General features: G+C 40.9%; 1 protein-coding gene across 6 annotated transcripts in view; it reads right to left on the bottom strand.

Annotated features, from left to right (window-relative positions):
- kcnh1b (potassium voltage-gated channel, subfamily H (eag-related), member 1b) overlaps positions 1-14,863 on the bottom strand; it is a 64,325-nt gene that overhangs the window by 40,155 nt on the left and 9,307 nt on the right. For all 6 annotated transcript variants that reach the window (XR_006092868.1, XM_042397202.1, XM_042397208.1 and 3 more), the window contains exons 5-6: positions 12,235-12,353; positions 7,059-7,451 (exon numbers count right to left, since the gene is read on the bottom strand). Coding sequence is in view for 5 of the 6 variants with exons in the window: in XM_042397202.1 (XP_042253136.1) it covers positions 7,059-7,451; positions 12,235-12,353 (512 nt within the window). In the remaining variant the exon portion in view is untranslated. The remainder of the gene's footprint in view (positions 1-7,058; positions 7,452-12,234; positions 12,354-14,863) is intronic.

Genomic DNA, 14,863 nt, shown 5'->3' with positions numbered 1-14,863 from the left:
TGATACAGGTTTGAAAGTGGTCAGACTTATAGTTTAGACGTCAGAAGCCTCTGTTTGACACAAAGTTCATGCCCATAGATTGCCTCCCCATTGGTTTACATTGTAAGGGTGATGTGGCACTGCAACTTTCAGGGCTTATTAAATCCAAACCATTCGAGTTATTACAAAAAATTTTTTTCAGCATAGTGTCATAAGTCACCTATTAAAGTTTGAAGCCGGTACCATTAACGCCCTCGGAGGAGATAGCGTTTGTTCGGGGGCCAAAATTGGGGCAAAGTCTTATTTTGAAAGGCTAATTGCAGACTTCCTGTTGGATTTAGATGATGATGATTTGTAGGTCTTGATGAGATGAATAATTGAGTTTTGGTTTGATCTCTCTACGACATTCCTACGGGCCGTGGTGACATTTTAGTTACATAGGTGGTGCTAGAGAGCACATTTTGGCACTTTAGGGGTTAATTTTTACATTTTATCAAATTTTTTGCCAGACCTGATGTGCGTGCCAAATTTGGTGAGTTTTTGAACATGTTTAGGGGGTCAAATTTAGATGTGATATCCCATAATACTAAAGAAAGAAACAAAGAAACAAACAACCAACTATTTACTGTAACTGTTTTACAGCAGTCCTCTGCCTTCTGGGCTCGGTCCCTAAATATAGAACTGATGTTATTTAATCTAACATGTTCTGCTCAGAAATCCTCCTTCACTCTTACAGTGAGGAGGGATGAAACATGTATGAAACATGTATGAAACATGTATGAAACACATATGAAACACATATGAAACACGTATGATGCCTCGTCCGCAGCCTCTCGTCGGACCACTCAGCCGCCTCTCCGGCTGCTCTCATCAACAACACTGTTTCCTCACTGGGGGAAACACCCAGAATGCACTGCTGCTCCATTAGCAGCCTTCACAGACTCTGAGCGTCCGTCTGTGACTGAACGAAAAATGAAAAGCTTGATTTCACACTGATGGACTGAAGCGAGGGGTTAAATCCCGCCGGATGCTTCATCTGCCTCCACTCAACAACTCTGTTTTCCTCGTTCCTACAGAAGCCCAAACAGGATTTAATTATCTCTACTCTTTGTTTTCCTTTATTGACAAAAGTAATTATTCCGTTGTGATGAGAAGGTTAATTATCTTTCATGTTGAGATCACGTATTATCGTAGTAGGATAAAGTTGTTGTCATGGTTTCATAATTATAAGAGCTATTTAAATAAACTCTATTATTATTAATAATGCTTGCTTCTAATATACTGTAGGTATATGCCAAAAAATAGGAATATATATATATATATGTGTATATATATATATATATATATATATATGTATGTATGTATTATATACAGTACCAGAAGCTCAGAACAAGAGTCAATAGCAACAGCAAAATAAGCTGTTTGTCATTGGCAGAGAAGATTTGGCAAATTTTTCATGGGCGCAACCCACATACTCTGCTGCTCATCCCATTAATGCTTGTTCTTTACAAATATGGCTCCATTTAAAAGGGAAATAAACAGGCTTTCCAACGATTTATTGCCAAGAAGCATCGTTACAACAAAGAAAGAATCTACCAAACACAAATTTCCTTACTTTTTGTGCTAAGTTTATATATATATAAATACTAAAAATTTGTGTCTGATATGATTTTTCCACAAAAAAGTTAAATTACCTTGTTAAAAATTTTTTCTCCTTCATGAAAAGTGTCTTTGTTTGAGCAAAGTTATATTAGAGATGTGTTTTCTGGTCCTGATCCCAATCAGTCGTTTGCAAATATCTATCAATCTGTATTTGCCAACACAGAGTCTGATCTGATATTTCTATTTAGCTAAATATTGATTAAACATGTATCTGACACATTAAAACAATCACTGTAGCCACTAAAGTAAACTTGCCTTTTTTCATGAGTTTCTTGATTGAAATATTGAAAATCCTGATTCAAAACTACAAAGCAGAGCTACAGAAACACTCTGATTGTGCAGCGATGTTCAATCTGCTCGTCTCCTACGTCTGAAGCTGAAGTATCTTAAAGTTCCACCGACGGCCGCTAGCTGCTCCAACTGACTCCTGTTCAAAAAGTCTCAACTTCTCTCCAGAGATACCGAGTCAACGAGTCATTCTGGTCTCAATCTCTAAATTCAGACCCTCTAATAAGTGTGCAGGTGGTCATCTTGGAAATTATTGCTCCGTTAATAAGATTTGAAGACTTGTGTCTGCTGTGTGTTAGCTCAAGTGTGCGACGCTTGGTGTTCTCAGGAAGCTAGTATTAGCTTGGGTCCGAGGTAGCGTGGCGTGTTTCCAGAGTGTGAAAGGCAACACTCCTTATCTGGAAGGTCCTGGCTCTGAATGGAAAAGATGGTGCCGACCAGAAGCTGCAACTCTGGACTTCAACCGGCTCCAGTAAAACCAACAGATGACGTCGCAACTCGCTACGTCCAGCTTTATACGCAGCGTATGGTGGTGTGACAGAGTGGAGCTTCTTCCCTCACAAGTGATCTTTGTTCGAGTACAGACACACAAACCGTCAACAGACGAGTTTCATTTTGTCATCAAGTGACTCAGATTTAATTAGTGACAGCTGATATGAGCTGCCGCCCAACACGTTTGTCTTTTTAACTGCTGAAAGTGACATGAGAGTCACTCTCTTTTCACATTCATACTTTCATTATAGATGAATCTGTCGATAATTTTAATTAATCTATTAGTTGTTTGGTCCCATAAAATGTCAATCAATGTTTCTCAAAGTCCAAGATGACTTCCTCAAATGTCTTGTTTTGTCCACAACACAAAGATATTCAGTTTACTGTCATAAAGGACTAAAGAAACCAGAAAATATTCACATTTAAGAAGCTGAAATCAGGGAATTTTAGCATCTTTTTCTTTAAAAAATTACTCAAAACGATTATAAAAATAGTTGGTAATTAATTTAATAGTTATTTATTATTAGATATTATTAATAGTTAAGTTAACTTTACTTCCACTGTGACATGAGGTTGGACCTACTGTCTGTCCCTAAAGTCCGTACTGATACTCTGCTTCCTCTGCTCGGAATCAGCTGCCGAACCACCTGAATCCTCGTCTCACTGGACGTATTTACAGGAAATCTAAATAACCTGGACGCAGCAACATCTGGCTGATTCAGTTTGATCCCTGATGCTGATGACTTGTGACCATAGACTGTAAAAAATATGGACGTAGTGGGCGACTCAAAGAGGAGGAGCTGAGGCGGCTGAATGACGCCTGGTCGCTAGCAGTTAGCGACCTGTCAAAGCAGCCACGTCCTTAATTATACAAAACTTTACGGCTGAATAAAGTGAGTTATAAAAAAATTCATCTCTGAAATTAGCTATAGAGACTAAAACCGTTGTTTGTACCAGGCTGTAAACATGTTTATTTCTTATTTTAACATGAGAGTCTTGACTCGCTTTTGGAGCCTCAAGTGGCTGTTCGAGGAACTGCAGTTTTTTGGCTTCATGTTTCAGCGCCGGAGGTTCCTGCTTGATTGTGACGAATACTGATGAATATTTTTGACATTTTAATTTATTCTTTATTTTCAGTGTAATTGTTATATGTTTTCATGTCTGATTTTTTTAATCTCAATGAGACTTTTCCTGGTTAAATAAATAAATAAATAGATCTCTTCGGACTCTGAAGTGCTCCTCATGTCGGTGGATCAGCTGACTGTCGCAGGTCGGCCATCTTTAACCAGATCAGTGTCAGACTGCTGTGCTCTGAGCTCTTCTTACAGCAGCTTTAGATAAACTGGATTATTACCTTTTCCATCAGCTTCCCCCTGAATCAAACACCAGACACCAGCCTGATGTGTTGCACCGTAGCAACATGACGGATTCAAAAGATTTTCTCTTTGCTACACTGGAGGGTTTTTGGCATTTTTGACCCGTCAGCACTTCAGCGCTGCTCAGTCCTGACCTTTCTCTCTACACCCACAGGAAGTAATTACATGCTGTGAAGTCATTGGATGAATGTTAAACAGTCCACTCCATCATCCCGCTGAGACTCGCCGTGCCACATCCTGCAGTCGGGCTGCATTGTCTTTCAAATTTCATGCTTCAGCCGGCTGGACGGGCGGACGGCGTGAGCCGACGTCTGCGTTTCATACAGTTCTGCTTCTTCACAAAGCAAAAGTTGGTTGTGTTGTGGATATTTCTGAACGATGGTCGACACTTCAGTGGAGAGAAGCACACACGAGCCTTTGATGTCTTCATGCTGAGAATGTTTATTGAAGTTACTTGATCGAGGAGAATCGTAAACAGCGAACATCCAAGTTGTTGTAACTCGGATGCTGTCTCTTTAGTCTTTAGCCAGGCGGCAACCTCTGGGGCTGTAAAATGAAGCCAATCCAACAGGAAGTTCCAAAAACTGCAGTTCCTTGAACGACCACTTGAGGCTCCAAAAGCGAGTCAATCCCCATAGACCCCCATGTTAAAATGCCCAACTTTACAGCAGAAATAAACATCTTTACAGCCTGGTACAAACAACGGTTTTGTTTTTTTTATAACTCACCCGTTTAAATTTTATTAAGCCGTAAAGTTATACATAATGAAGGACATGGCTGCTTTGAGTGACAGGTCCGCCAGCCGCTAGGTGGCTTGTTTCAGCCATTCGGCCCGCCTCTTTACCCATTTTTGATTGGCTGGGAGTTAGGCAGCGTCACACACTGCCAAGATGGCGACGGCCGGAGCGGCTCACTTTGAGCTTTGAAACTGCTCCTCAGAAACCAACGGGTGACGTCACGGTAACTACGTCCATATTTTTATACAGTCTATGTCTTTAACCCAAGCAGATCGGCCTACAATATGAAAAATTGGTCTGATTGGTTCACTAGTTTCTAAACAAAGGACGGCACTTTACTCGTGACATCTTAAGTCACGTTGCATTGAGCCTCAGGTCAACACATCTGTGTTGTCTGGAAGGGTCCTCTCTGGTCTTGGCTCACCATGGCGATGCTGATATCAAAACATCACAGACAGCTGACGTCTCGAGGAGAGATTAAGAATTACAGCGTGACCTCAAGGCTCAGTTTGTAACCTTTAGAACAGGTTGGATCAGATTTTCTGTTTGTTTGAAACTAATTTCTATGAAAATCAAACTGCAGACAGTTTATACATCAAAGTCGACCTTCTTCTGAATCTCAGACCCACAAAATGCATTGATGAATGTTTCCAATTCAGCAAATGGTTTTCTAATATTAACGACGCTCAGCTGACCTTAAAACACAGCTGAGCTGACATATTATTGAGGAGAATGGCAAATGTATTTCAGAGCTGCTATCACGCCCTCTCACAGTTAAATAAGGCTGGCAGCTCGATGAAAAGGTCAGTGACTGAATAAAAAGATCCAACTACAGCTGGAAGACTTTCCTGGAAGCTTCTCTGAGGCTCCTACTGGCCCCGACTATACATGACAGCACTAAAGAGCTGAAATTACTAGAAGATTCATCAATTAGTCCATTGACAGAAAATTAATTGGCAACAATTTCATAACTGATTAATCATTTAAGTCCTTTTTTAAGCAAAAATACCAACAATTCTCTGGCAGCAGCTTCTCACATGTGAATATTTTCCAGTTTTCCAGGACAGTAAACTCAACATCTTTGTGTTTCTCAGACAGAACGAGTCTGAATATGTTCACGAGGGCTTCAGGGAACAACGATCAACATTTTATTCACTGATTCAGACTAGTACAGACTGAACTTCACTGTATAACTAATTAAAGGATATGAAGTAAACCTGGAGCTTCTGGACTTGTTCCTTTGAGGCAGATTTGTGATTCAGGTCTTTTTAAATAAAACTGACTGGACTATTATTACACCTGCTTACTGGTTATACTGTATTCTACTGAACTATAGTGGAACCAGTGGTGGAAAAAATCCTCAGATCTGTTACTTAAGTCAAAATACCAAAACATTCATGTAATTCTGTTTGTTTTGTGTCAGCGTTCAGTGACGTTTCAGCTCCAGACTGTGATGAATGTGGATGTGAAACGACTCAAGAATCAGATGTCACTGATTACTGTTATTTAACACTGAAGAAGACGAATCATCAAGCTGCGTCTGATGAACAAACAGACTCAACCAGAGTTACTTCTATTAACATCAGTGAAATCAAACTTCACCATAAAGTCTGTAAATACTTGTTTTCACATCATAAGTGTGTTTCTATGATATCAAATGTTCCTGACTGAATAAGGACAGTGTGGCCTGAAAACATCTGCAAACAACTGTCAGCACATTTGACGTCACTCATTACCGGTGACGTCACGGTAACTACGTCCATATTTTTATACAGTCAATGGTTTTAATTTACAAACTAAATGTTCCAGTTTGAACAACAAACTGCCACCACGAGCCTCTGAAACCTGTTTAACTTTCTCCTTTAAACCCTCATGTTTCATTCTGAGCGGCGTGCTGACAGTAAACTGCCCCGCCCCTCCCCCCCGCACTGGTCTCTGTTAGCTCGGTGCTAACGTTACGTTTCTTTTACAGCATCATGTGTTTTAGATTCATATGAAATGATGCATTTCTTCTGATCACAGTGTGACAGAAATCTGAAAAAAAAAAACACTTTCACATCCAGACTGTGAAGGTCAGACAGAAGCTTCGACCTTCATCTTAAGTTTTTCACAATATCACACTCGTGTTTGAAGCCTGAAGAACGACAGACGACCTTCATCCGTCCGCCGTCGTCAACACAAACATCTGTGCCGTCGCTGCAGTCGACGTGTGTGAACTCTTTGTCTGTAGCCATGGTTACCAACCATCTTCCTTAAGGGACCCTGTTATTTTGCTATATAAATAACACTGCAAATGTTGGAAATAACTATTAAATTTAGCTGTTTTCTTCACAGACATGAATGAAATGCTGAGACATGTGTCTAAAACAACCCTTAAAATCAACACAGATGTTTCTATCGACCGTGATAATACACTGCTTTGATATATTAATTGATCTAATATGAAATAACTCTCAATATGAGGAAAACTGATATTTGCTGCATTAGTTCTATTTAACAAGAGAAACAATAAAAGTCCACCGACCTCGTCCACGTTCTCGAAGGCGTTGATGACATCATAAGGCAGGCAGGACAGCAGGTCGATGACGAACCAGGTCTTGACATAGTTCATGCGGATGAGTTTGGGGTCGGAGATGACCTCGCCGGCCGGCCCGACGAACGTGGTGTGGAAGTTGAGGACGATGTCGACGAGGAAGATGACGTCCACGATGCTGTCCACCACCAGCCAGGTGACGTTGTTCTGCTTGGTCTTGAAGGAGACGTTGTAGGGCACCATGATGGCGGTGTAGAAGGTGAGGATGAGGATGACCCAGTCCCACGTGGTCTTAAAGAGGCAGTAGTGCAGGATGATGTGCGGCGGCGTTTTCGGAGTTTCCTGTTTGTACTGAGGCAGGATGTCCGAGCCCAGCTGGAGAACCTGAGAGACAAAATACAACAAACTGACCGTCGAGGTGAATTTCATTTATCATATCATATAAAGTGAATGAAAAGACTTGATCTGAGACCGACTGAGTGTTAAGTTATTAACTTTTTACACGTCATTATATATAATAAACGTTTTATGTATGTTTGGTTTCTTTTTTCTGTGCTTTGGTACTTTTATCTACAGCATTTCCTGTAATTAAATATAATTAAAAGGAGGAAAAAAAAATGATGGAAGCCACTAAAATAAAACCGCCTGCATGTACCAACAGAAACAAGCTTTTAATTATCAAGAAAAAACAAATAAAACAAACAAATGATACACATTTCATTTTTGTGTGACTAAATAAATCAAGGATTTTACTGAGCTGAGCCTTTATAAATAACTCTGTGTATAAAATCAATAATATAATAATATGATCAGAGTCGTCATGTATGGATTAATTCATTAGTGCCGGCAGTAATTATTATCAGTCACAGCTGCTTACAGCTGAAGATGTTTGAAGAAAACTCATTAAGTACATTTAACCATTTTTATTTCTAATTATCTGTTTAAATACACAAAACAGTTTGTTGAGATCAAAATATCTTTTTTCCCAGCGGTGGAAGAAGTTCTGAGATTATTTACTGAAGTACAAGTAGAAATATCACAATCACAAAATATTCCATTACCAGTAAACCTCCTGCGTTCAAAATCTTTGTTGCTGTGTCTCAAATCTCATACTTCTGTACTTACACAACATTTTGAGTGCATAAGTGCGTTCACACTGAGAAGTATGGAAAAATGCACTGTGAGAACTAGGATGGTGCACTCAAAACGGTCAAAAACTGTTGGACTATGGACGCTTCTCGCCCTCAATGGTCGCCATCTTGGCTACGTAGCGGAAGGGGAGGGACCATTTTTCAAACTGGAAATGGCGGCCAAGTAACTACGGTGAACATCACCGCATTATATAAATGTAAGTTATACAGGTGTTTTTTAGCACTAAGCACCACTATACTGTTGTCAGAACCTTTTCTTGTGAGTTTCGCGGCCATCGAAGGTTCTCCTGAACGCTTGGAAGAGGAGGGTGATGGGAGGGTTTTTCATTTTGGTCTCAATCTGCAACCTCGCCGCTAGAAGCCAGTAAATCTTACAAACTGGTCCTTTAACGTAATAATCTCAAAGATTCTCTGCTTTATTCTCTTTGACGATACCTGTGGCGATAAGCGGTAAATGCAGGTGTGGTTTTTTAACGTAACTTCCATGGATGTCCCAGAGTTCCAAACAGTGTCACACACCGTGAAAAATTAGCTTTTTTGTCCACCGGCCAAATGGTTAGTGGTGAATGTTCAATAGATTTGTTTTGTTGGCTGGTGACTGAAGCAACCAGCCTCTTGTGTATTTTACCCTGGTGTCGCCTGTGTGACGTTAGACCGGAATGTACACCATGGATGTATAATAAGAGCTGGATAGGGCGCCGCTGCTCAGCCTTGCAGCCAGTTTTTCCCAGTGGCCACTTGCGGTATTGCAGCGAAAAATCCCCCTGCGGCCCAAAAAGCATTTTCCCCCATAGACCACCATTGTAGAAGAGACGCCTGTAAAACTGTTGACAGGACACCTCGAACTGCAAACAACGTCAATTATGAGTCTTTCTGTTATGATCTTTCGATCCATGGAGGTTTTATATTTGTAAAACTTTCCTCCAGCCGAGAAAAGCCATTTTAAAAGTCCGTGACAATTTCATGACAATGTCATGACAATGTAAAGTCTATGAGCCGAGCGGGAGCTCGTGAGCGGGGCCACACAACGCGGAAGCAAACCCGGAAGCTAGAAACTTTTTTTGGCGTATGCGCCAGGTGAGCGGTTCCTACAGGACTGAATGGGTGCCATGTTTAGTCCAGTATCCAGCTCTTATAATACATCCGTACTTCACACACAAGTGAGCTGAAGAGCGACCGTTGCGTTAGCTCCGCCTTCCCTCTCTGGTGGACCAACCACTGCTGGCTGATGGAAACGCATCACTGATCACAGCGGGTCACAGGCTCAGTCACCACAACAGCTAATTAGAATCTATAATGATGCATATTTTATTAAGTTATCATTTGTTTTATGTATAAAATATTGAGCTGAAAAGTAACTATCGCTGTGAAACATACAGTATGTACTGTAGTGAAGAGAGAAGAAGCATGAAATGGAAATATTCAAATATTCATTTTATGGTTTTATATTCAAAATCTGCTGGTACAAACAAATACATGATATGAGCTGCATAAAATGTAAAATGTTAAATTATATCTCATTTCATTTGCAATTTGCCCTGAAGCCTCGTTACTATTGAACCACCTTTTTATTTATTTATTAGATCTTTTGATGAATTTTAATAACTTTAATAGTTCTTCATCTCCTAAATATTAGCCTAATTTAAACGAAACAAAGCAGCTGATCTGAACTGTAACACGCAGGTGATTATTTCCTCTTCAGTGTCACAGAATATAAAGAAATAACCGACAGTTAACTGGTTTCAGTTGGTTCACTGTGTTTCCAGTTTAACGGACACTTGGATCCACAGAGACGTCCAGTGTTCAAGTGTTTATAGTGAGCTTCATGACAGCTTAAAAACTGTTGTTGATGTTTTTAAAACCTCCTGAACAGAAGAAATACTACCGTTACCATCCGAAAAAGACTAAGCAGCATCATCATTTAACTTAATCAGACTTTTGTTGGATGTTTTTCCTCATTTCCTGTCATCCCTCTACTTTCATCTGTCACGTTACAACACAATACAGAAGCTAAAGATGCTCCTCTGATTCCTCCTCTTTTTAATATTCCGGATACTAAAATGTTTCTGAAGCTAGAATCTAGGGCTGCGACCAACAATTATCTTAATTATTGATTATATTGCAGGTTGTTTTTTCTGTTTTGTCCAACCAGCACGTAAAGATATTCAATTTACTGGCAAATCATCACATTTTAGAAGCTGAAAACAGAAAATATTTGGCCTTTTTGCTTGAAAAATGAATAATCAGTTATCAAAATAGTTACCTGTTAATTTTCTGTTGATCTACTAATTGTTTTAATTTGTATTTTATTGAGTTTTTAAGGAGCTCTGATGACCGTTGGACGTTCATGTTTAACAGCAGCTTCAGTCTGAAGTAAACAACAACAGGAAGTACCTCCATCCATCTGAACACTCAGATAGCAGAAGACAGCGGCTGTCAGAGGTACTTTAGGCTGTTGGCTTTGTTTCAGATCCATTTACAGAAGTTCTAATAAAAGTAATTCTCGTCTGCAATTCTGCAATTAAATCAATTCCTTCTTGTGCCGTCCAGCGCTGATTACTGCTGTACGGTGTTCTCAGTGGGTGAAGAGAAGTGCGGTCATTTATTATACATCACATCTGCTACAGAGTCTGAAACAAACAGAAAGCTTTTCCGATGCCACTAAGGTACCATAACAGACAGAGGTGAGTCCATCGGAGCTGTGTCGGTCCAAACGTCGATTTCTGCTCTTTCTGTATCTCATCGCAGGAAAAGATCAGACTGAAAGTCTTTGGACACCAAGTCCGTTTTTTACGTTTTTTAATCCATCATCCATCACAGAAACCTTGCACACTGAGTCCGATGCCTTTTATTACTATATTTGTTGCGAAAATTCGCCATACGAGGCAAAATGGAGTCGTCAAGCAGTGAGGATGATTTTGTGGAAAAAGAAAGAACTACACAGTAAAAAGAAGACCACCAATTTCCACGATCCAATTGATCCTGAACAGCGGCTGGCTGAGCAGCCTTTCGACCGGATCCACAGATTTTCAGGGGACAGCCTCAAAACGAGATGATGATCAATAGTTGTCCTGTGATCAGTCTGTGTATAACTTCTCTGCTGGAGCTGATAGTATCAGTGTTTCCAGGCTGTGTTGTTTGCGTGTACGGTGGCTCTGAGTGGTCCAACAACTCTGTAAAGGCTTTTGACGGACGTAAAAATCAACAGAATCAACAGCAACAATAACACAGACTGTTTATATGTTTAAATGTATTGTATATGACTGTCTTTAACCTTTGGCACTTTGTTGCTTGTTGCACTACCTTCTTGTTGTTTCTTGTCTACTTCCCGTCATTTCTTACTTTAATAATTAATTTAAAAAAAACATTTTAAAAATTTTCTGTCTTGCTTTCTTTCTTATTTCACTTGTACCTGTTCAGCTTCTTGAGAAGTTTAACTCGCACTGAGTCGGACAATATTTCATTAAGTTTAATGTGACTTGATTATGATACCTGCCCTGTTAGCACCATTTAGCTACAGTAGCTAACGTTAGCCCGAGTGTGCAGCGCTCAGTGTTGCCAGTAAGCTAACGTTAGCTTGGGTCTGAGGTAGCGGGGCGTGTTTCCCGAGCGTGAAAGGCAACACTCCGCGCTTCTTATCTTGAAGATCCTGGTTCCAAACGGAAAAGATGTAAAGAAAGAGGCTTCAAACCGAGTCCGATGAAACCGACGGGTGACGTCACATCTCGCTACGTCCAGCTTTATATACAGTCTGTGGTTTCCCTCCACTCTGTGACAGCAGACCTTTCACTCCACCTTCAGGTGTGGATGTTCAGAAAAACATGCTGTATGAGCTAGTCATGATGGAGCATAAACCAGCCCTTAGGACAGTGCTGTGTTGAGCTAAATGCTTCTGTGTAATGTTCAGGTATAATATTTACCGTGTTCACCGGCGGAAGGCTTCTGTGTAGGAGAAGCACTTCATCTCCTGTACTGGCTGTAAGCTGAAGTTTCTACAGGAGGTGAAAGGATCTTACCTCTGCCAGGCGCGAGTGTTTGTGGACGTTTTCTCCTTTATGGACAGCGGGAGCGAGCTGCTGGAGAACTCCTCGACTGCTGGTTAACGCACGAGTCAGACGGGCAAATTTACCCCAACCTGGCAATAAAGACAGAATAACAGCATCACATGACTGAAACCTCACTAACAATATTTAATGTCTGGAAATTTCAGTTTGAAAAAGTGGGTGTTGTATTATATGGAGTACTGTGCAGAAGTTTTAGACACTTTAGATGTTTAGGTTCTTCTCCATAATGCACCAAAGAACAAGGAGTCCTGCAACAGGTGGTCTCTGATCTCAACATCATGGAGTCAGTCTGAGATTAACATGAAGAGACAGAAGCACTGTGGCAACAAGCGACCTGCCGAGAACCTGAAACACTGAGGAGAACTGCTGCTGTTTTAAAGACAAAGCTGCTCACAGCAGATATTGATTCACTTTCTGCTGTTTACTCAACTTTGAATCAAGTTAACTGATCAATAAAAATTATTCATGGCATTATTTTTGAAAGCATCCTCACTTTACCTTTAGTGGCTAAAACTTTTGCACAGTTCTGTGTATAATAATAATAATAATACATTTTATTTGGAGGCGCCTTTCAAGTCACCCAAGGTCACCTTACAAGAAATAAAAGCATAAAAGAATTAAAAAAACATCAATTAAAATGAAACATCAGCATAAAAACAGGTGAGGTGCACAGTGTCCAGTTATAGGGAGTATGCCAGTTTGAACAGGTGAGTTTTGAGGTGGAACTTAAATGAGGTGATGGAGTCTGACTGTCTTATATGTGGGGGGAGAGAGTTCCAGAGCCTGGGTGCTGAGCAGCTGAAGGCTCGGGCACCCATGGTACTGAGGTGTGACGTGGGGATGGATAAGAGTCCAGTAGAGGTTGAGCTGAGGGGTGCGGGAGGGAGTGTATTCATGAAGGAGGTTGCGGAGGTAAGTAGGGACTAGGTTGTGGAGAGCTTTATAGGTGAGGAGGAGGTTTTTGTAGTGGATGTTGTTAGTTGATAGTTGGATGAGGACAGGGGTGATGTGGTCGGATGATTTGGTACGGGTGATGATCCGGGCGGCATCTGTAGTCCATTACAATCAAAACATACAACAGCACAACAACAAACAGTACAAAGCAAAAAAAAACAAACAAAAAAAATACAAAGAACACACCATACGAAATACAAAAGCTACACAGAACAGCACATCACATACACCCACAATGTCAATTAAAAATGAATGATGTAAACTAGGCTCAGTGGTCACACAGCTGATTGGTCTTTAGTTGATATTTTAATTTGGCCTTGAATGTACTGATAGAACTACAGTTCTTCATATCATCAGGTAGGACGTTCCACTGAGTTGTGGCTTTCACACAGAAAGACTGCCCAAATGCAGTGCGATGAAATGGTACAATCTTGTATAGAGGATATAAGTTTACATATTATTTATCACTTTAAGTCCTGAGTTTCTTGAGTTTAGATTAGCTTGTGTTACTTACCAGACTTACCAGGAGACAAATGGGGGAATCACCCAATGACTTCCTGCTTTTAAGCTTGTAGCGGTAAGACACCGGGTAATGTCCCAAGCACAGGTTGCAAAGGACCATAAACCACAAGAAGAACACTTAGGCAAAATAAAATAATCTCAACCACACCACCGCTTGAATGTTCACAAAAATATATTAGTGCACCGTTAGACATTCAGTCCAGGTCCATAAAGGTTATAAAAGGAACCAAGTACTCCATTTCAGCAAAGGGATGGCCTCATAGCCCGACTCGGGTCATCTCTTGCTTATCATAGTTTCTCTCCTGTCGTTTACGGGCCAGAGAAAGGTTCTTTAAGACAAAAGCTTTGAGATCATCAAGCTGTGTGATGTTTTGGTAAACTGGAGAGTCAGGTAGAGCATTTCTGGGCTGCAGCAATACATCCAGCGGTCCCCTGAGTGGTCGGTTTAGGTTGAGTTCTGCCAGTGTAACTCCTGTGGACTCTTGTACAGCAGAGTTCAAGGAAAACCTGAACTCATGTAGACGTTTATCCCAGTTTTTATGCCTGGAGCCCACGTAGGAAGCCATCATAGTTTTTAAGGTCCCATTCACTCGCTCTGTCAAATTTGTCTTCGGATGGTAAGCAGATGTCAGTTTGTGTGACACATTCCAGGCTTTACAGATAGCCTGGAAGACGAAGGAGACAAGTTGAGAGCCTCTGTCTGAGAGAATGTAATCAGGTATTCCCCATCTGGTGACAATCTCCCGGGTGAGGATGCGAGAGATGGTTTCAGCGGTGGCGTTCCTCAAAGGGAAGAACTCCACTCACCTGGAGTAATAGTCCACAAAAACAAGTAGGTATGTGTTTCTGCTAGAACTCCTGGGGAAAGGACCCATCAAATCCATTCCCCGCATTTCCCAGGGGTGGCATACCACTGTTTGTATGCTCAAGGGCATACAACGCGAACACGGATCAACGCGGACTTAAACGCACGCAGAATGCCAGTGGTAGGCTTACAAAACGGAGGTTAAACTTCTCCCCTGTTCCTCACTTGTCAGCTTCAGACGCCATATTGATTTTATTGTCACCTGATACGAAAACATAAGAGGCCGGACTCCGAGAGAGC

Source organism: Thunnus maccoyii, chromosome 2 (assembly GCF_910596095.1).
Source record: "Thunnus maccoyii chromosome 2, fThuMac1.1, whole genome shotgun sequence".
Lineage (NCBI taxonomy): Eukaryota > Metazoa > Chordata > Actinopteri > Scombriformes > Scombridae > Thunnus > Thunnus maccoyii.
The sequence above is the reverse complement of the archived record's forward strand: the minus strand, read 5'-3'. Positions and strand labels throughout refer to the sequence as shown.